Consider the following 23855-nt stretch of genomic DNA (forward strand, 5'->3'; position numbering starts at 1 on the left):
TCTAAGGAGCAGTTTGGCTGTATTTCTTCCAAGACAGGTTTGTTCGTTCTTCTGTAAGTCCACGGTATAGTCAATATTCTTCATCAACACCATAATTCAAAGATGTCCATTCTTCTTCAGTTTTCCTTATTCACTGTCCAGCTTTTGCATGCATATGAGGCAACTGAAAACACCATGGCTTGGGTCAGGCATGCCTCAGTCTTCAAGGTGACATCTTTGCTTTTCAACACTTTAAAGAGGTCTTTTGCAGCAGATCTGCCCAACCCAATGCGTCATTTGATTTCTTGACTGCTGCTTCCATGGGTGTTGATTGTGGATCCAAGTAAAATGGAATTCTTGACAACTTCAATCTTTTCTCTATTTATCATGATGTTGCTTATCAGTCCAGTTGTGAAAATTTTTGGTTTCTTTATGTTGAGGTCTAATTCATGCTGAAGACTGGTCTCTGATCTTCATCAGTTAAGTTCTTCAAGCCCTCTTCACTTTCAGCAAGCAAAATTGTCATCTGTGTAACACAGGTTGTTAATGAGTCTTCCTCCAATCCTGACGCCACGTTCTTCTTCGTATAGTCCAGCTTCTCAGATTATATGCTCAGCATTCAGAATAAATAAGCATGGTGAAAGGATACAACCCTGACACACACCTTTCCTGACTTTAAACCACGCAGGATCCCCTTGTTCTGTTTGAACGACTGCCTCTGATCTACGTACAGGTTCCTCATGAACACAATTAAGTGTTCTGTAATTCCCATTCTTCACGATGTTATCCATAATTTGTTATGATCCACACAGTCGAATGCCCTTGCATAGTCAATAAAACACAGGTAAACATCTTTCTGGTATTCTCTGCTTTCAGCCAGGATCTATCTGACATCAGCAACGTTATCCCTGGTTCCATATCCTCTTCTGAATCTGGCTTCAATTTCTGGCAGTTCCCTGTTGACGTATCGCTGCAATCACTTTTGAACGATCTTCAGCAAAATATTACTTGCATGTGATATTAATGATACTGGTAAATAATATATGCATTCCATTGGCTCACTTTTCTTTGGAATAGGCATAAACATGATCTCTTACAGTAGGCTGGCCAGGTAGCTATCTTCCAAATTTCTTGGCATAGACGAGTGAGCACTTCCAGTGCTGCATCCATCTGTAGAAACATCTCAATTGGTATTCCATCAATTTCTGGAACCTTGTTTTTCACCAATGCCTTCGGTGCAGCTTGGACCTCTTCCTTCAGTACCATCAGTTCTTGATCATATGCTACCTCCTGAAATGGCTGAATGTCGACCAGTTCTTTCTGGTATACTGATTCTTTGTGTTCCTTCCATCTTGTTTTGATGCTTCCTGAGTCGTTTAATATCTCCCCTGGAGAAGCCTTCAATATTGCAACTTGAGGCTTGAATTTCTCCTTCAGTTCCTTCAGCTTGAGAAATGCCAAATGTGTTCTTCCCTTTTGGTTTTCTAACTCCAAGTCTTTGCACATGTCATTAAAATACTTTGTCTTCTTGAGGCATCCTTTGAAATCTGTTCAGCTCTTTTACTTCATCATTTCTTCTATTTGCTTTAGCCACCTGACGTTCAAGAGAAAGTTTCAGAGTCTCTTCTGCCATCCATCTTGGTCTTTTCTTTCTTTCCTGTCTTTTCAATGACCTCTTGCTTTCTTCATCTATGATATCCTTGATGTTATTCCACAACTTATCTGGTCTTTAGTCATTAGTGTTAAATGAGCCAAATCTATTCTTGAGATGGTTTCTAAATTCAGGTGGGATACACTCAAAGTCATACTTTGGCTTTTGTGGACTTGTTCTGATTTTCTTGTTTTAACTTGAACTTGCACATGAGCAATTGATGGTCTCTTACACAGTCAGCCCCGGCCTTGTTCTGACTGATGATATTGAGCTTTAAACAATTAAATTATAACAGACAAACCTTCCGATCAGCAATGTAGAGGGCTTCAGCCAGTTTGGCAAAATTTTCATTGATATGAACTGTCTGCAGTCCTCGTCCATCAGCAGCCAGACGTTTGTCTAATGGAATTGTATAACCCTAGTGTGAAAGCAAACAGAAAACACCAGTCACAAAAAGAGCTACAAGACATTCATTAAAATTAAATCTAAATATGTTTATAAACACTTCAACTTAGTTGAAGTTCTTTATCTTGTACCTTTTTTTACAATTATGCAACAGTAGCAGCTAATACTAAGTGCTTTGTATGGAAGATTTTTTATATCTATGGCTCATTTGTCCTTCCTAAAAACCCTATAATGCTGGTAACGTTATTGTTTCCTTTTCACAGATGAAGATACTGAGGTACAGAGAGCTTAGGTAGTGTCCCCAAGGACACTAACTAACCCTAACTCTAAAAAATAGATTGTCATGTTATAAGAAAAGGAAATCACTATCAAATTTTTATATAGTTTTTCCTCAATAAATATAATAGTCATACAAAGGTAGAACAAAATCACTACAATCTTAAGTGTTTATAAGTGATCTAATGTGCTGTACTGGTTTAACAATTTAGAATTCTTAGAATCTTTTGGTTTTAGTAAATGGAAAAAGAAGATAGTTTGCTAGATAACTGATAGTCTGTGTTCTCAAATTTTACATCCTACTTCAACATCTCAAACCATATACTTGAACATCCATGTAACAGGATTATCTTTATTTTTCCAAATTTCTGAATAGACTCTCAAATGCTGACCTCTATTCCATGGTATTTATTCCTAATACAAGGAAGTGTAACAGAATCAGCTCAAGATACCACAGTTAAATACACATTAATCAACCTACCCAACAACCTTTTTGTTTTAGATTGATTACATAACTTCCTTTAAGGAACAATTTTTATTTAATCCATGAGTTAAAGAAACTTTCTTCATCCATCAAAAATAAAACCATGAAATATCATTTGGGGATAGCAGAGTGATGAGAAAATGTACCTTATATCATTCTACAGATTCTTAATAACTCCTGGGAGCTTTGCTGATTAGTAGAGATATATAGGATTTAAATAGCTTAAGTCTGCAACATTATAAACAGAAACGAATAGTTTGAAAATTAAGGCACTGAACATACCCAACCATTTACTTTGTTATTTTGTCATACAATCATTTCAGAGATTATCTTTAGATATAAATATCTGAGTTTTTTAAAGACCATTATCTTTTATTGACATGATACTTTATTTTACATATTTTTTCTCTATGTACTCTGATAGCTACAATTCACTAAAATAATCTAAATGGTATTCATGTGTCTGGCATATTAACATTTCTATTATATACTTAAAAAAAGAGAGTCACATAAATTAGGTGTTCCGTTTTGAAAACATCTGGCTAAGTAAGGTGCTAAGGTTTCAACTAACGGACTTCTCTTTCCTGGGTGCTTCCCAGTAGGTCATAATACTAAGAGATTGATTTTGTAACAACTTAATTACCTTCGCGTTTTTCCAGTTTGAAATACAAGGAGGAATCTTCCACTCTTGTTGTTCCTTCACGGTCATCTGAGTTGAGAAAAGAGTAAAAGAAAAGACATTTTTAGATTCACAGTCTATCTAAAATTCCAAGTAAAATTTTTCTCTTCAAAGGCAGCTCAACATATGCGAATACACGGAAAGACATAATCAAAGGCGAAAATTTCTGTATCATGGATTCCAGTAAAAACATTAAACTACTGTAAAAAATGGAAAATAATGTAGAAATTATTTTTGACAGTTATAAATGCTGGCTAGTGTTTTTCCATATTTAAAGAGATGTGACTTCTTTCAGACAAAAACTTGAGTAATAAAACTGACCTTAAAAAGCCATTTAGATTATCAATCAGAGACCTAATGAACCCATGTACTCACCTCCTGTAACTGTGATAACATCCTTCATGTGCAATAGCAGGCCTTGTTCATTCCATTAAGAGCAGGGATTAAGTTAAAGAAAATAATAAAACTAATAGCTAGCACTTTACCTATATCCTCATAAGCACTCTGGGAACTACACTTCATAGTCTTGATTGGGTCCCTATTTAATCTTGAAAAATTTAAAAAACAGAAGACGGTAAGCGGTGAAATGTACTTTACAGGCCCCCAGATTATATTCTATAGGAGGTTATTTGTAAAATTAATAATCATGAGTAGAAAAAAAGATTTTAGACTATAGCAAAGATTACCTTTCGGCTAGGAGAATGCATGACAGGTGCAGGAGGAGAAGGTGGTCCCCGGGGAATTTTCTTATTAATCCTGAAGGATAAATTGAAGCACAACCAGAGAGTGATTTACTTTTCCCCCCTTAGTTAATATGTCAGATCCCACTCCTCATTTTTTATTATGTAAAGCTTTAAACAAAAACAGATATAGTATAATGGAGATCTATCTACCATACACCTATAACTTAGCTTCAACAATTATTAACACATGGCCAACATTGTCATTATCCACACCAAAATGTTATTATCATTTCATAGAGTAGCATACTTAAAAACAAAGAATTTTAATAAGATATAACTGACATACAATAAACACATAAAGCGTACAATTTGGTAACTGTAACACATATACACACCCATGAAACTATCAACACAATCAAGATAGTGTATACATCCATCAACCCCAAGAGTTTTGTATGCCCCTAGCTCTCTCTCTTGTTCCTCCCATCTTCTGCCCTCCATTCTCACAGGTAAACAATGACCTACTGTCACTAGAGATTTGTTTGCATTTTCTAGAGTTTTATGTAAGTAAAATCATACAGTATATATTCATTTTTGTCCAGCTTCTTTCAGTCAGCATAATTATTGTGAGATTCATCTGTTTCAGACCGTATTATACTTTTAACTATTAAACAGTTATTATATTAACACTTTATTTCTTTTTATTGCTCTATAGTATTCAACTGTATGGATGTACCAGTTTGTTTATCCATTTACGTGTTGATGGGCATTTAGGTTATTTCCAATTTTGTAATAACAAAATCTGTAATGACACTTTCTCCTTTAATATCTTTTGCCTTTAATACCTTTTTTATTAACAGTGGTTGATTCTCATGAAGCCACCTACTTACTTGAACCTTGGAGGTTCCATTGGATCTTTCTGCATTTCCACCATCCGAATAACCCTCTGTTTAGCTCCAGAATTGAAAGCCACTCCTTGTTGAGATGGTGTGTACCTGAAGAACAGATGAAACTAAAGGTGTGACTGGTTCAGTAGGTACTGTCAGTAGGTACTGCTCTTCTATTACAACCCTAAGAAAGACCACATTCTCAACTCCTTTCAGAAAGTATTAAGAAAAAAAAGAAAAATATTTAGGTAGAGTAGATAACTCCAGAGATCAGGAGAACTAACTGAGAGTATGAGTTACAAGCAAATTGTAAACTAAAGCTATACTAGTTTGCAAATAATCCATCCTCGTCCATCTTCTACCATGGAAGGCCATGCTCAGTTTCACATAGAAGAAGTCTAAAAAATAGTACCTATTTTCTAAGTCTGCTTTGAGGAAAAAAATGCCCCAAAACATTTCCAGCAGGGAACTTAAAGTTAGTAGTTTCTGACTAGTCATATATTGTAAAATAGGAAAAGAATAATGGGGGCAGTACTGCTAGCTCTGAATTTTCCCTATATGTGAACTATTCCTCTAAACAAAGATTCAGTAAACTGAAATCCCTCAAAATTTAGGAGTGCCATATAGGTGCCTATTATATATAAATGGAAAACTATAAATAATAATGACTTGGATCAAATACTACAAGTAATTATTAATTTCTAAAAACAAAAAATATATTTTGAAAATAGCTAACATCTTAAAAGTGGGTATCTTAAAAAAAAAATCCATCGGCTTTCAAATGTTTGCAAAGAGAGTTAACAGACTTTAAGTCATTATTCAAGAAGTAACATAGCTGTGATTAAGTAGGAGAGTGAAATACTATCAGGACCCTCTCCCCAAGCCCAGTTAGCCTGGAATGAAACTAAGACTTCCAAGCATGATTCATACCGGATGTACTGAGCAGGAGCCAGTTTATCAGCTGCTCGAACTGGCATGGCTGCGGCAACCTTCTGTGACACCGATTTTTCTAAGGCTACCCTTGTCTTTTCTGTTATCTGAAATAAGAAAAACCGCATTGAGTAGCTTGGAAGTTGATAAGGGTGTAAAAAGTCATATAAAATAATTGGATATATCAATTCCCAGTTACCTCTTTAATGGCTTCTTCATCGGGTCTTTGCAGGTCTGGGTCATCTGCATTCATAACTTCCTTGGGAACCAGGTCAGTGTACTTGCTATAAATGACCTAAAATGTTTAAACACAAGCAGGCTTAAGAAAAGCAGAGAATAAGAGGAAGCAACCTCATTAAGTCATTTCAGAAGTTAATATATTCTCTCAGCACCCTTACAAATTTAGGACACTTAGATTTTGTCTTTTAGATTTTAAAACCAAGGAAGCTTAAAATATAAACACAAATTGCTGCCCTGGCTATATGAGTTAATAATTTTCCTTTGACCCCATACATTTAAATTATTTGAGATCTTCTAATCCAGCCAGTATCCAAATAGGTAAACTGTGTCAATAAAATCTTATGTATCAGTGATCCCTATTTTTCAGGATCACTAGGACTTGAAGTTAATAATGATATAAATTGCCTAGAGTACCATTATCTTGGATTACAAGGCTCATCAGAATTTAAGTCAGGTTACTGAATAATTTCCAGATTCACTGGGCCTTGAAAATTTCATTGACGTCGCCCTACTTATAATGTTTTTCTTTTCTGGCATCAACTTTATTCATAGGCTAAGAAAATGAGCATATGCCACAGTCAAAAAACCCAGAACGATTTCTTCCGTGGAAAAAAACAAAATAAATTCTCTAGACACCAATTATTTTATCCAAATTTAGGTATACTATCGGATTTCTACCAGGCCCAACACAGTTGTTATCAGCTGACCCTGACATAGTAGGCCCTTGACAAATGGAATACTTCTCACTTCCATGCCATCTATAGTTCTTAAATACCTTTATAAAAGCTTACGTGGCAGATTTTAAATAAAAAAGGAGGTGCTGGAAATTTAACAAATAATAAACTTTCTAGTCTTTGTTGCTTTAGGCCAATTCTTTGAAACGCATACAAAGAAATGACTACTTATGAATATGAAAGAAAACCAAATTCCTAGGCATTTGAGAGTTTAAAAAAATGTTCTACAGAACACTCTATCACACAGCATTCCTTAAAACAGTTTACTCAAGGAAATGAATACCATTCCTAATTTCTCATTCTACACCATATAGCAAAAACCACTTTACGGCCTATATAACCTGACATCACCTGGCTTTGCCTCCTGCTTCAGTCTTCTCTTATGTCTCTCTCTTCCTCACTCTTTATGCTTCCATCGCACTGGATTTTCTGTTTTTTAAACATGACATGCTTTTCCTCAACTCTGGGTCTTTATAGAGTGTTGGTTCCAGTTCAAGTGACTCTTCAATCTTTGAGTGTCAGACCAAAAGTCATACATTGGTGAGGCCTCCCCCGATTACCCTCATTAAAGTAGCAATCATCCCCACCCAATTACTCCGCATTATAGCACCCTGTTTACTGTCTTTAAAGCACTGTTCACAGTGTGGTAATATTTATAAGAATGATATGAACTACCGTTTAATGAGTACTTATTGTGTGCCACTGTTCTTTTGCTTTATATATATTAACGAATTTAATGCTTGTAAAAAGGACAAGAAGAGCCCTGGTGGTGCAGTGGTTAAAGCACTCGACTGCTAGCCAAAAGGCCAGCGATTCAAACTCACCAGCCACTCTGCAAGATTACAGCCTTAGAAACCCCATGGGGGCACTTCTACTCTGTCCTATAGGGTCGCTATGAGTCGGAACTGACTCAACAACAACAGGTTTAGTTTTTTTGATAAAAAGAATAAACAAATCACTCTTACGAGAAATACAACCAGTATGTTCCTTAGAAGAGAGGATGGCAAGACTTAGAATTACTTACTTTGGAACGTCACCAGGGAAGACTAATTGGTTAGAAAGGAACACCATGTTTGGTAAAGTAGTGGGCCAATGAAAATGAGGGGAACCCTCAGTGAGGTGGACTGACACAGTATCTGCAACAATGGATTCAAATATATGGCCAATAATCATGAAGATGGTGCAGGGCCTGGCAACATTTCATTTTGTTATACATAAGGTAGCCATAAGTGGAGAAAATTAGGGGGCAACTAGCAACAATATCATCCCTTTGAGGTACGTACAATGATTATACCTGTATTACTGATAAAGAATCTCTTGTTCATTAAAGTATCTCCAGTACCTATAACAATGCCTGGTCCATAAGAGGCATTCAATCAATATTTTTTGTATGAATGAATGAATTTTAGAGATGCTCTATTCCATGCTAAAGATGCTTATATTTTAGGCCCTGCAGAACTTTCTATATAAGTTGTTGATTTCTCACGCCCCAAAAAAGACAATCCCATGACTATATAGACTGAAATCTCTAGTTTGTCTTTCTGAGGAATGACAAGTATAGATCATTTAGCCCAAAGCATACTATTCATATATAAGCTATTAGTTCCTTCCTCCTCTAAGACTGTTTACTTTGAAAACAACTGTAAAGCTCACTCCAGTGAGAGGAGAAGACTGAGGCTCAGTGTGTTAAGGTCACACAGCTAGTAACTAACTTCCCAAGTCTTCTTTCCTTTCAGCATGGAAAAACCCATACCATCACGAATTGGAAATTATATAACAATACTCTATAGAAAAGGTAATCACTTTTACACAGCAATCGTTACAGGAAGGGATTCTAAGTAAATAGCTCCCTGGTAGTCATACATGCGCAACATAAAGTCTCAATACTAATTTAGCATACAAGAGTCATTTGCTGCTTCTTATTTGGGTATTCCAAAGTTAATAACCCTTTAAATGAGCATCAATAAGATTCTAGCATCTCACAAAGCTGAGTGAAGGACATCTGAAAAGCAAGATTCCTCCACAGTAATTAACTATAAAACCCCAAATTTTTACTGCCTAAGAATCAAATGTGCTGAAAAAACTCAGTATATGCCAGGAGGCAAAGGGTTTGGGGAGAGTTATCTGAAAAATACATTATGTACTTGAATGTATAAGGAGCAAAAATGAGCTTTGTGAACAAGAAAAACCAATTAACTCATCTGCGAAACAGGTATTTTCCTCGTTACTAAAAACTGGCGAAGAATTGATGGATGAAAACAATAAGCCTGCCAATATATTTACCACTTCACAGGTAGAAAGAAAACGCTACCTTTAGACGTAGCTAGTTTCTAAGATCGTACAAACAAGGTAATAACATACAATTTATCTTGGGGCCAGTTTAAAGTTGTTTTTTTTTTGGGGGGGGTGGAACAGTAAAGGGCGGGTGACATCTTTTAGATAATATCATGTATGCGACATTTCTCGTGTAACTATTTCAGAAGAAAAATGCATACACCAAGGCCTTTTATTTCAAGATTTATCACTCAAGTCACAATTAAAAAAAAGGGGGGGGGGCATTTAGTTCTAATCAATACTTACTTCGAGAAACCTTCTTTTTTCCAATTTTGTATTATCAATAACTCTTACACATAGTATTTATTTTTTACATGTACAGTGATTGGTGGCCTTAGACGTACCCTAGAATATTATCTCTTGGAATCTGGTCTTACTCTTCACCTCTCTTGTTCTTTCACTATTAGTATTTCAGTGAGAACTCCCTAGTTTCTGAAGAATACCAGACCCCTCCGAAATAAATCAGAAATCTTTGCACCTTAGTACAAATTCAATAACGCAGTAAACTACCTTCATCCTATGTAGACGACTGCATAGCAGTCTCAGAGTGACAATGAATTTTATCAATCCCATTTTGTACTTTCACTAGTCAATTCCTATTTTTTTCTAACAACAGGAAAACCAGTGGCTTTCAAACAAGGTATCACTGCCATGTCCAGTCACTCCGCCCCTCTCCCTCCACCGCCTTGAGTCTTTGTAAATGTTGTAAGAATGCTTCTGGCTAAGACAATGGGCAGGGCAGGGGGAGGCACTACTGGCATTTAATAGGTAGTACCAGGTATGCTAAACATTGTACAATGCTCAAGAAAGTCCCAATCAAAAAGTGCCCCCACCTCAAATGCCAATGGCACATAGTGGGTACTCAGTTAATGTTGAATTACTAAATACATACTAAAACTTCATTCATTAGTCCATGTACTTTAAAAAATAAAAAAGCTGTATGAACTTGAGACTGGTACCTCTATAAAACAACCAGTTATGTTCAGTTCTTGTCGCTGAATCATAGACAAACATGTAAAGCTTTCACTATACAAAAGAATGATGCTTGAAGACCTTACTTAACCAGAATACAGAAATTCAAAAATAAACAGCCCACTTTTAACAACTCTACTCTATTTTCAGTATACAATAATGACCAATATAGATGATTGCTGGAATAAGAAAAAACTTTGCAACATGTCTCAGAAATTAGATTAAGTTCTTGGTTTCTAGTCCTGAAATACAATGCAAAATGGGCTAAAGCTGTATTTCATTCAAAATAATACAACCTGCCAAGACCAACTTATTGACCTAAAATGTTGCTTTTTCCTAACAAATAGAAGAGGCAGCAGATGCCAATAATAAATAGTGACTACCCCAAAGGAGAGATGTACCAAAACAAAGGCTGCTAGAGCCAAGTGAAGGTCTCCATCGCATAGAGAACTTGCCAGTACGTGCCCTACATGTACAGGGGCCTACTTTTCCTTTTGCAGGAGTTGACTATCCTTCCTTACTGACTTTAAGAGAAATAATTTTCTGTTATACAATGGAAACAGCTATCATTCACCCCCAAAACACTGATGAAGGCCTGTGTGTCAAGCTGTCAGGCACTAGGTTTTCGTCTCAGAGTAGGTACTGAGAGAAAAAGATGAGGACATAATCCCTGTCCTCAAAGAGTTTATAGTCAAATGACATAGATAATGAGTGAACAGATAATTACACTGAAAGATGTGACGGCTCTGTTAAGAGTAAACATGGGGCGTAGAGAGGAGGGACACACAAATCTAGCCAAGGATGATCAGGGAAGAGTGTCCTGGAATAGGGAAGAATGAGATGAGGTTTGAGCAATAGAATTTAGTCAAAGAATAGGACTTTCCAGGCAGACAAGGAAATCCATGCAAAGTTCCCGAGGTATGGGAGAATATACCACGTTAGAGGAACTGCAAGTTGTTCCTCATGGCAGGCGTTTCCAGGGAATCCCCTGAAAGTTTTTTCTTCTCTATCAGCCACTTGAAATTATTTTCTGCTGTAAATAAATAGAATGGTATAAAACTGGACTGTTTATTTTTAGATTTCAGTATTTGGCCATGAGAGTTGAGGCTAGAAAGGTACGCAGGGCGTTGAGCATGCCAGAGGAGCTTGGCCCTTATCCTAAAGACCACTGGAAGCCATGTAAAGGTTTTAAGAGGCATGCCCATGTGTGTAGTGTGGGAGAAGAAGAGAAAGACAGAGATGGGGAGAGAGAGACACACACACAGACATAGCTGAGTCTGTTTTTTCACATAGGCAAGAAGATGGCAAGGTGGGTTCAGAGTCTGTTCCAGTAAATCAAGCAAGAAATGTTAAGAGCCTGAACTAAGTAGCAGAGAAGGGAATATACTTGTTAAGGAGAGAAGATAGGTTCATAGTGACTGAAGGGATGGTCTGAAAGAAATAAAAGAACTGGAACAATGGCTGCCAAAGGATTTTTAGAGAATATACTGGCATTATGTGTCACATTTGACATGTGAATATCCTTTGACCCAATAAGTTCACATCTAAGAATGTATTTTATACAAATATTCACATGCAAAAAGATGTCTGTACATGTATCTTGAATAAAGTATTGTTTGCAATACTAAAAAACTGGAAAACAAGGCTTTAAAAAATTAGGGCACCACAGCATCATGGAATTCTGTATAGATTTTTAAAAATAAATAGACTTATATGTGCTAACAAAAATCTTCTCAACACACTGTTAAGTTTAAAAAAAGGAGATCAAAGAAAATTAGGAATATTAAAATCATTTTGGTAAAAAAAAGATGTGTATGTTTATGTGTTTATGTGAAGTGGGAATTCATATACATAAATAGCCACAGAAAAGGAGAAGGACACACAACACTGTAGTAACAGTAGTGAGAGTGGGAGAAGCAGGCAAGACTATATCCTCATATAGTGCTTTTTATCTTTTGCCTTAAGAACGTATTACTTGTGTAATTTAAAAACATGTATCAATAAAATGAGGGAAACAAAGAATGATGCCTATGTTTTTGGCACTGGCAATTAGAAAGCTATTTTTTACAAAAGGTAAACTACGTGGAAAATGACTCATTTGATTAAGTAGTACTTTGGGCAAATCCAGATATACCTGCCATTACAGACAGTAAGCTATAAGGACCTAAATCCCAGGAGCAAAAACTGACTAGAGACATAGATCTGATCAGCATATAGGTGGCAACTAAACCCACGGGAATAAACTAGTCAAGAGAGAATATGTTGTGACAAAATAAGTCTCAGACCTTTGCCAGGGAACTATCTCAGCAGCCTGGCAGAGGTGAGGCCATACTGCAGTGGGTAAAGAAGTTAAAAGTAGGCAAATAAGTGGAAACGTCAGAAAAAAACAATTCATGCAAGAAGCTTGAATGTAAAGTGAAGGAAACTAGGCTGCAGCTAGGGGGAGCTATGAGGGTGGTGGGGGTGTTGGGGGAGGGAGATAAGAGAGGGAGAGGAAGACAGGCATAAAGAGCAGACACTGAAGACTCTCAAGTATTTTCCCCAACAGCTTAAATTCTAAAGAGATCTTTTACTTCTATTTGGAGAATTTATTTATAAGAAAAAACAAAAAAACTAGATCTTAAAATTAGTTCCTCAGCTGAGTATAGCTGCTCTGTGATGGGATTATTTTAAGTAATTTTATTTTTGGTGTTTGGATTACTTTGTAAGCAGGGCCATCCTAAATCTGGGTGGTAAATGCCAGTTTTATATTTAATCAAGGGCTAAAAAAGTTTGTATAATTTATTACATTCAAGTGAACTATTAAAATAATTAAGTATCCATGTAACTACTACGTAAGTCCATGGAAAAGAAAAACAGACAATAACAAAATGAAGGAGACCTGGTGGCGGAGTGGTTAAGTGCTTGACTGCTAACCGAAAGGTTGGTGGTGTGAACCCAACAGCTGCTCTGTGGGAGAAAGATGTGTCAGCTTGCTTCCGTAAAGATTTACAGCCTTGGAAATCCTCTGGGGCAGTTCTGCTCTGTCCTCCAGGGTCACTATGAGTCAGAATTGACTCAGCAGCAATGGATTGTTTAGTTGGTTATGACAAAATTAAAAGTTAATATTTTAGGGCGATGGGATTATAAATGTTTAAAAATTTGCTAGCAATTTTAAAATGTTAGTACTATAATTTTTTTTAAAAATGTAAAACAAATAATACCTTAAGTATATACAAGCTATCACGAATTTAGGGAATTATAAAGGAAAAAGTCATCACTGGATACTGAAGTTCACCCAAACATACTTCACTGCTACTTTAAACACAATCCAAATAGCAAGAGATTCATCATTTCCAAACAATATTTTTAAATTCGTCACAAAATATTTCTTAATGGGGGAAAAATTAGTGAGAGGATTACCTTGTCCTTTGACTGTCCTTGTCGAGCAATTGCATCATATTTAATTTTCCCTTCAGCATCCACCTGAATGGCCAGGGCATTGGACATTTTTTTCTTTCGTCCCATCTCCAGTGGATACTGGGCCACATGGATCTCTGGAAAAGCACCCCCATCTCCAAAATCCTACATATTAAAAAATAAGAAAAGGAATATTTAATAGTAATTTGAGATTCAAGATATATTCATTCATTTAACAAATATTTATTGAGCCCTCATTATGCTAAATGATAGAGATATAGCAATAAACAAAACAGAGGTCTCTGATATTGTGGAGTTTACATTATAGCGGGTAAAGAAATAAATAAACACTATCTTTGGTTTGTGCTAAGTGCTACAAAGGTAAGAAAGGCTGGGGAGAGGGGCTACTTTCCATAGGGTAGTTGAGAGGCTTTGTGAAGAGGTAACCCATGAGCTAAGGCCTGAATGATAAGAAGCCAGTCAGTCATTCGAAGATCCGGGAGAAGCATTTTCTAGGCAGACCAAACAGCAGTGTCAAGATCTTGCGACAAAAATGAGCTTGACATGTTCCAGGGAAAAAGTCCAGTGGAATTGGAGCTTACTGAGGACAGAGGCGCTGACACAGACGCAATAAAGTAACATAGGTAGACAGACACCAGATCGTGAAGGGGCTTCGAGGCTGTGGTTAAGAATATGAATTTTATATACATTGCTGGAAGAAAATTAAATGAAATTTTTAAAATAGGGCGAAGATTTTAGTTTTACCATACATACATATATATATGTATATATATGTATTTTTTTTTAGCAAGGACAGGTCCAGGTACAGTTAGGGTAGACATGTAAATAATTTTTTCTTGGAATCAGATTTTATTAACATAAAATCTTGTATTCACTGACAAATGAAAAGCAAACAAATTGAGAGCAGGAAGGAAGGGACCCAGGAATGAATTTATTCACATTTCTGTTACAATTAGTGGTTATAAAGAATTATTTAGAAGAGTACTAAGATTCTTAAAGTAGAGCAAGCTATATAAGGTCTGTCAATGAAGTTTAATACTACAAAAAAGTAGAATAACAAACATGTGAATATCAAGTATATTTTTTAAATTGCTGTGTTAAATTTAGCAATTTTTGCTTGTGGTTGTGTTGTGCGGAGTCGATTCTAACTCACAGTGACTCTACAGGGGATTGTAGAACTGCCCCATAGGATTTCCCAGGCTGTAATCTTTACAGGAGCAGATCATCAAGTCTTTTCTCCCGTGGAGCTACTGGTGGGTTTGAACTGCTGACCTTTTGGTTAGCTGCCGAGTGCTTAACCATGTGCCAGTACCTTATAATTTATAATATTATCTCATTTAATCCTTACAATTTTTCAAGAGCCTCATTTCTTCATATGGAAAAAATTCTGCTTTAGAAAGGTTAAGTGATTTTCCCAAGGTCTTGCAGCTAGCACATGTAGGACTTGAGCCCAAGTCTTTTGACTCCAAAAAATGCTGCTTTCTTCCCCCTAGACTGTGCTACCTTTCTCTTAGCTCGAAAAAGCCAAATAAGCGCTACTAATAAGAAAAACATTATTCATTTAGAGGGAATTTGATGAAAAAAATATATGAAAATATATGCTTTCATAAGACTTCCTCCTTAAAGCAATTATTTCATTAGATCCAGGATACATGGTATAACATGCTTACATGCTAAAGAGAAATTTGAAAAAGAATGAAGTTGAGCGAGACATTTTCTTGTAAATCAGGTAAAAAGAGTTAAATCATTGCCATGAAAGGTGCTACCCAGGCTGACAATCTTACATGCTCAGATTTGCTAGAGCTTTCCGACTACAAGCACTTCAGAACATAGATGTGGCATCGTGCAGTCATTAAGCTTGACAGAAAATCACAGCTTTTATTTTGAAAACTAGAACAAAAATGCCTTCTTCAAAAGAGAACATTCACTCCCCCAAGAAGCATTTAGATTAACTGCCATTTTGGTTTGATTTTCACATAAACTATTCTATTCCACCAAGATACATGAAACCTTTAGTAGTCAAGTAAGATTTTAAAAAGCTAATTGTAACTGGGAAACCCTGGTGATGTAGTGGTTAAGTGCTGCGGCTGCTAACCAAAAGGCCGGCAGTTTGAATCCACTAGGCGCTCCTTAGAAACTGTGTGGGGCGGTTCTATTATGTCCTATAGGGTCGTTAATGAGTCAGAACCGACTCGATGGCAACAGGTACGGGTACAGGTAACAGTAACTGGAGTGTCATAATGCTGAAATGGAAGCAAGGACGAGATTTCCACTGTATGTAAAACGATGCCGGCCACCCCCACTCTGCAATCTATTGATAGGCCAAATTAAGACTATCTGTGATTCCTGCAAAGAGACGCTCAAATCTTCTATTAGGTGATGCCGATCACTGCCTTTCTGCTTCAGTTAAGAGGGCATTATAGCCTCTCTGGTGATCTTTCATTTTCCTCTGCATCTCACAAATTATACCATCAGTGGGAACAAAACAACAACAAAAAATCCCTTAATAACTGTAATAAGACTGGCCTTCAAACACTAGAGTAAATAAGGACCAGGAGAACTGAGAAAAAATAAATATAACCAGAGAATATGTTAAGACTCGATATGATGTAGTTGGCTAGTCACATTCTAGGAGGTAGGGAAACGACAAACACGGGGAGTCTGAGAATACAAATGTCTTCTTGTGGAATTCTAAGCAACAAGTTTCAATCCCACAAATAGTTCATCATATTCAACACTTGGACGCATACGATAAAAAGCTAAGGGCATGAGCCTTTCACATTTGTCAAATACCAATAATTACCTTATAAAGACAGAATATAACAAACTGATAAAATGAAAATAACTGTGCAAAAATTAAAAAAAAAAAAAAAAAGTGGAAACCCTGGAGGCACAGTGGTTAAGAGCTACTGTTGCTAACCAAAAGGTCAGCAATTCGAATCCACCAGAAGCCCCTTGGAAACCCTATGGGACAGTTCTACTCTGTTCTTTCGGGTCGTTAAGTGCTGGAATCGACTTGATGGCAACGAGTGTGTGTGTGTGTGTGCGCGCGTGTGCATAAATGAGTAGTACAGGCACTTAAAATTTCTAATAAAAAAAAAACCCAGTGCCGTTGGGTTGGAATGTATATTTCTTGGGATGTGGGGGAAGAAAATTTGCAGGAGTCAGAATGAATATTGGGAAAGGGAAAGACAAAAGGCTTGATGAAAGAGGAGGTGGTCTTGGACATACAAAATATTTAAGTCTCAAAAGTTTGCTTTTCTCCTTAGATAAGAAAGGTTATCAAGCTTGGGAAAGTTGCTCTGGAATTAGGAAAAGGAATATGTATTGAACTGATTCCAGTACAGGATCTTGAGCAGTTAGAAGGACAGGCGCTGCCAAGGAAGACTGTCTTTTGGGAACAAGCTAGAGATACAAGGATCATTCCAGAGTCTTCCTTTTCTCACCCCACTAAATCAACCACTCAGTTATCTCTTTTCACCTCCTAAAATTTTATCTGATCTGTAGATCTGACCAGGCATGTATTAATACTTTCAAATAGAAGAAAACAGGCTAAGAGAGGTAAGGGTCGCACAAACAGTAAGTAGCACAGTTGTGATGCAAAACCATTTATTTATTTTTAAGTCCTTATTAGCACTCTTTCCACTACACCTAAGAAGAAATCAATCGGAAAAGGAAACGATGCTAGAGTTGCCCTGGGGGAAGGTTGTCAATTCAGGATTATGTGACTCTGTGTGTGTGTGTGTGTGTGTGGATGTCTGTGTGTGTGTGTGGGGAGAGGGGACACATGAAATTCACTGTCTTTACTCTTCTATTTTTCCCTCTTACTTTTCCAATTTTTCCCACATGCTATAATCCCTGCACTCGTAAGGGACTTGTTCGTTTCTTTTGTACAGGGTGAAGAGTTTGGCATAAGAAAAGGCATAAACTGTCACAATTCTCTAGTGATCACAAAGCAGTGATAAGAAGAGAAAAAAGAGAAATCTGCTGAGGGGAGACCATGTCTTAAGAACTCACAACCAGAAACTGTATCATGTTGACAGTCATAAGCAGAGATTCTAGGGTCTGAATTTATTTTACAAGGGTTCTATAAGAAATTTCAGCACAACTTAATAAATCCAAACTGAAGATCCATACTTACTTCTAATAATCGCGGTATCCAGCCTTTCCGGTACCCGTATGGGGGAGGTTCTCTTCTGGAGGAGACGAGTGAGGTTTGCCGTGATCTCTGGGATCTTGCCTTTTCTTCAGCCTCAAGCTGGTCCTGAGATAGCTGAGTTGGTGCAGGTAAAAAGCTATAAGGGAAGATAATAAAGGTTAGAATTTAAACACACACACACACATACATTTAATTTGGTTACTACAACTTGGTCATCAAAGGAGTCCTAGTGGTGAAATGGTTAAGTGCATAGCTGCTAACCCAAAGGGTGGCTTTGTGGTTCAAATCACCAGGTAGCTCCTAAGGAGAAAGACCAGGTGATCTCTTTTGTAAAGATTATAGCCAAGAAAACCCTATAGGGGAGTTCTACTCTGTCACACGGGGTCACTATGAGTCAAAATTGACTTCATGGCACCCAACAATTTGGTCACCAGAGACAATTTTTCCTATAATACTTTATCCTTTGAACAAATCAGCAAGCATTTTACTGATTTATGGCAGTATTCTATACCAGTTATTTTATTTACCTGGAAAGAAAGGAGTAAAAAAATCTGACTGGGGGGTAGGCATATAATGTCTAGAATCAAGAATTAACATTTATTTCACATAATAGACAAACTATTGAGCTCTTATGCTTCCACATTTCTTTTAACAAGCAAGTCAACATTCTCAATTATCCAGGGGTCACTGTCCAGTATATGGTTTTCTTAGTATCCTTATTTATTCTTATATTCCTTACTTTTATCTATTTTACTCTTAGGCTTCTAGTTTTAACTATTTTAGGGTTTTAACTACTTTAGGGTCAATACAAAAGAACAAGGATTAGGAGCAAATATAACACAAGTTGTGTATTTAAGTGCTTTTTCCCAAGGATATTTAGTTTAGAATCCAATTTAAAACTTAAGAGGTCAAAGAACCAAAGTAGAAGTCCTAAAGATATAAGTTATTATTCTTTAATCAAGGTAGCATTTCTACTAAACAGTTCTTGGCAACTTTTAAGTATTATAAATGTTATTATAGCAACACTCCAAAGTACCACAAGAGGATTTCAGTAGATGAATATGTTTAATGTAAAAAATAATTAAGGTTCCCTTATGATTCTTGGGTAGTAAACATGTCTGAATAAGCAGTAGAGTCTATTCATTTATTCAAAAATATTTATGGATCACTTAGGCACAGGGCACCATGCTAAGTATGTGATGAAAGTACAACATTGTAAAAGACAGCTTATATTCTCTCAGAAGAACAATCACATCACAGAAATCCACAGTTATGAATTCTATTAAGTGATAAGGGAAAAGTACAGGGTGCTAGGAAAGCATACATCAGAGGGATTCTAATCTAATCTGGGGGGTTCTGGAAATGCAGTGGCTAGGAGCTCAGAGTTCAAATTCTATGCCATTTATTAACCTGGGTAAGTTACTTACTTTCTGAACCTCAGTTTCTCATCTGTAAAGATGGATCATGACAGTACCTACCTCATACCCAAACCCAAACCAAACTCAGTGCCATCGAGTCGATTTCGACTCATGGCGACCCTATAGGACAGAGCAGAACTGCCCCATAGAGCTTCCAAGGAGCGCCTGGCAGATTTGAACTGCCGACCCTTTGGTTAGCAGCTGTAGCACTTAACCACTACGCCACCAGGGTTTCCACCTACCTCATAGGGTTGTTAAAAGTATTAAACAAGGAAAGACATAAACTAGTTGGCAGTGTCTGAACACTGTTCAATACGTGTCCCATAAATGTTTGATTATTCGGAGCACCACAATTCCCCTAGTTTATGTAAGTTGCCTCCATGTATGCTCCCATAAGACCCTACTCACACACTATTGTAATGTTTATCTGCTGTACTGCAGTTGCCTATTCACTTATCTGGAAACCCTGGTGGCATAGTGGTTAAAAGCTATGGCTGCTAACCAAAAGGTTGGCAGTTCGAATCCACCAGGCGCTCTCTGGAAACTGTATGATCTGGAAACCGTATGGAGCAGTTCTACTCTGTCCTACAGAGTTGCTCTGAGTTGGAACAGACTTGAGGCAATGGATTATTCACTTACCTATCCATCTCTCCCTAGACTGTGAACAACCTGAGGGCAGGAATTCTTTCATCCCTAAGTCCTCATGCATTGTCTGGCTTACAGCAGGGGCTCCTTAAATGTTTGAGGAGAAATAAGTTTATTCTAACCCTCAAACTCCCCATCCTTCTTGCCTTTCCTTAAACAAGCCACCTCAGGATCTTTACATATGCTATTGCCTGTGACACAAATTACTTTATTTATTAACAACAATTTTTCCTATAATGCTTTTATAGAACACTCTTCTCCAGATCTTTCTGTGGCTTGCTTCTTAGCATTCATGTCTCTGCTCAGTTATACCTCCTAAGAGCTGTCTTCTGACTATCCTGTCTAAAACAGCCAGTCCCACCTTGAGTCACTCTAGATCCCTTTATCTGTCTTTATTTTACTTAAATTGCACTATTGATTTGTTTACTCATATACAGTCTGAGTCCCTTACTAGAATGTAAGGCCTGTAAGAATGAGTTTACTTGATTCAATACTATAAAACCAACATTAGAATGGTGCCTAGCACATGGTAGAACTTCAAGAAATATTTACTAAGTATATGAATGAATAAATAAACAAATGGAGTCAAAAGTCTTAGGCTTCTTCCAAAGTCATTTTCAGTAAACCATATGTAAGTAATATACAATGATAAAGAGCTACAAAGACACCAAAATTATGTACTTCTGTTTCATTTCTTTTCACTTTTCTTTACCTTCTCTTGGAAGAAGCATTCACAGAAATGATCAAAAGGCAGGCAGCCTGCCAGAGAAGCAAAGGGCTTTGGCAATCCAGTAAACAGGTAACAGAGCCTGAATTATGGTCAGAATATACTCTAGCCTTCCAGAGGGTCTTCACTTTGTTCTTCCCTGAAAAGGAAGGCCTTTGCATAAAGTCGAACACTCCCATGGGGAGATGAGAGGCTGGTCTTCAGATGAAAAAACAAAACAAAACAAAAAACCCAAACCCACTGCCTAGGAGTCAATTCCGACTCACAGTAACCCCACGGGACAGAGCAGAACTCCTCCATCTGGTTTCCAAAGAGCCGCTTGTGGATTTAACTGCTGACCTTTTAGCAGTCAAATGCTTAACCACTGCACCACCACGGCTCTAAAGAACCTTCAGATAGCATAGATAAAATAGACTGCTAATTATATGTACAGCAGTAAGTCTACCAGATCTCAACTAGTGGCAATTTTGCCCCCCTGGGGTATCTGGCAATGTCTAGAGACATTTTTGATTGTCAAGATTTAGTGAGAGGGGGTGCCACTGATATCTGGTACATAGGGGCCAAGGATGCTGCTAGACATCCCACCATGCACAGGGGTCCCAAACAACAATGAATTATTCAGACCCAAATGCCAATAGTGCCACTATTGAGAAATCCAAGTTTACCCTTTTCCCTTTACTAAAGAAAGTATATTAAATGCAAGTAATGTTAATATACCCATAACTTCGAATACACTCAAATATAGAAAATTAAATCAGTTAGACTTTAAACCTTTAGTATTAGTAACATATCACTGGTGACATCAAGACTGACACATCAGTATGTCAAGACCTTGCTGTTAACATTCCCTGGTAGATCTTGGAGTTAATATAAATTAACACCTCACCTATAAACTTGAGACTATCTGTAAAAATCAAGTTAGCTAGGACTAATTCAACAAAAAGGAGCCCTAGTGGCGCAGTGGTTAAGCACTGGGCTGCTAAACAAAAAGTGGGCGGTTTGAACCCACCAGTGGCTCCCTAGGAGAAAAAACCTGGTGATCTGCTCCCATAAAGACTACAGCCTGGGAAATCCTACTGGACAGTTCTATGTCACATGGGGTCACTATAAGTTGGAATAGACTCAATAGCAGGCAACAACAATTCAACAAAATCAGAAAGCCATGTAGTCCCCAAGACCAGCCATTTAAACATTACATTGTGTCAACAAGCACACAATACCCATGACATCTCTGGTATTTTTCCTGTGCATCCATTTCCAATTCCACCTTTTCCCCAAACAAATCTTTCCCTCATAGCTCTACTAGCCTCTATCACAGTGCCTTGCACCTAGAAGGCACTTAACTGCCTGTAACATTTACTAAAGAAAACTCTCCAGTCCATAAAGCTCATTCCATCTAACTCTTTTCACTCTTATGGTTTGTGTTGCTCTTCAATCGTTCATATTTGTATGCATTGCTCCCCATTGTCTCTGAAGTCAGACAGTCAGATTTCCTTCTGCATACACCACAACTCCTAGGATGAGTCAGGGCACCCCATTTAAAAAACAACAACAAAAAAAAACAAAACCAACCAAACCAAACCCACTGCGCTCAAGTCGATTCCGACTCATAGCGACCCTATAGCAGTTCCCAAAAGAATCTTCTGAATAAAACATGTTTCGGATTCATAATTGTCATCTGCCAGGAAAAATATCTGAGGAGAATAAGGTGTGTTAAGAGAGCTCAAGTCGATATCCTAAAAGGATTACTTCTAAGGACCAAAAATTCTAAGAAATTCTAAGGTCCAAAATTACAATCCTCTTTGACACTCGACTTTCCTGTTGAATTCGCATGGCAAAGTTTTTCTACTTAAATGGGGCAGCATGGTCGCGCACTAGTAAGGGTTATGTAACTTCTTGGGATCTCCCACTTAGAGCATCTTTTTCTCAAAGGCGGGGACCCTTTACATATGGTTACCAAGGCAACCGCGAACAGCAAAAAATCGGAAGCGGTTCTATCTAGGGAAGAAATTCTAAGGTCCAAAGTTAAAGCCGGGCGCAGCGGCGCATATTAGTAAACAGCGGCCACTGCTGAGGCTAGTTCAAAATCTTTATCCACTTCCAGGCCTCTTTCTTAGGAGACCTTGTTTCGGGAAACGGAATGGACAGAAAGCCCTCGGCAGCAAGCGGACAGAAGTCCGCGTAGTCGCTTCCCGCCGGCTTCGCTCCGCCGAGACAAGCAAGCAACTGCCCACACTCCCCTCTCTTCTACCCAAGCCGCCGACTTGAGGTAGCGGTCTCCACGTCCCCCGCGATGCTGAAGCGAAACACACGTGCGACTCCTCGCATCTGGGCCGGAGAACTATTGGCCACTCCACGGCTCCGGCCTCGGGGAGGGGGCGACCCCAACCCGAGCAGACGCTCGGGAAAACCCACCCTCAGGCGAGGCCTAGTCGCCGCGGCGGCTGGCGGGAGGGCCTAGCCACGGCCTTGGTCTAAGTCGCTCTCTTCCCAAAGCCGGGTCCCCGCCCGGAGAGCGTGGACAGAGAAATGAAAAAGATGGGTCGTCTCAGACCCTTCCGTATCGAGGGCTCGAATCAACAACCCACCTGGTGAGCGCCATCTTCTTCCGCTTCTTCCAGCCCGAGCGACAGCAGCGCGGGGCGGACCTTCCCTGGCGAAGGGGCGGGGAAGGAAGGAGCGCGCAGTGCGCAGCCGCACCTGCCGAAAGGCCTTCTGGGCTTAGTAGTTATTTGATAGGGAGTACAGTTCGGGTCTCTATTTCGGGTCTCTTCTAACCAGCCTAAGCGGTCCTCCTTAGATGATCTCATTAGGAAGAGTAAAGACTTATCTGTACTCTATGATATCATAGGGCGTTCGCTAAGCGAAGTAACAAAGTTAGAGAAAGCTACCTTTTTAGCCACTTTTTCCCCCACTCAGTCCCATCACCGTCGTGTAACACGTTGCCATGGAATTGACTCTGACTCGCAGCGACCTATAGGACAGAGCAGATCTGCCCCATGGGGTTTCCTAGGCTGGGAAGGAGCCCTGGTGGCGCAGTGGTTAAGCTCTCGGCTGCTAATTGGAAGATGGGCGCTTGGCTGCTAACCGAAAGTTCGGCAGTTCGAACCCGCCAGCCGCTCAGAGGGAGAAAGATGTGGCAGTTGGCTTCTGTAAAGATTAGAGCTTTGGAAACCCTATGGAGCAGTTCTACTCTGTCCTATAGGGCCGCTGTCAGTCGGAATGGACTGAA

General features: G+C 38.3%; 1 protein-coding gene across 2 annotated transcripts in view; it reads right to left on the reverse strand.

Moving 5' to 3' along the window:
* The window catches only part of SNW1 (SNW domain containing 1), a 32329-nt gene extending 9044 nt beyond the window's left edge, over positions 1–23285 (reverse strand). For both annotated transcript variants that reach the window (XM_049899478.1, XM_049899477.1), the window contains exons 1-9: positions 23212–23285; positions 17816–17969; positions 13657–13818; positions 6174–6269; positions 5975–6081; positions 5048–5152; positions 4161–4230; positions 3439–3504; positions 1932–2048 (exon numbers count right to left, since the gene is read on the reverse strand). In XM_049899478.1, the coding sequence (XP_049755435.1) occupies positions 1932–2048; positions 3439–3504; positions 4161–4230; positions 5048–5152; positions 5975–6081; positions 6174–6269; positions 13657–13818; positions 17816–17969; positions 23212–23225 (891 nt within the window). In that variant the 5' untranslated portion in view covers positions 23226–23285. The remainder of the gene's footprint in view (positions 1–1931; positions 2049–3438; positions 3505–4160; positions 4231–5047; positions 5153–5974; positions 6082–6173; positions 6270–13656; positions 13819–17815; positions 17970–23211) is intronic.
* Positions 23286–23855: the final 570 nt, after the last annotated feature.

Source organism: Elephas maximus, chromosome 10, assembly GCF_024166365.1.
Source record: "Elephas maximus indicus isolate mEleMax1 chromosome 10, mEleMax1 primary haplotype, whole genome shotgun sequence".
In the NCBI taxonomy this organism is placed as follows: Eukaryota; Metazoa; Chordata; class Mammalia; order Proboscidea; family Elephantidae; genus Elephas; species Elephas maximus.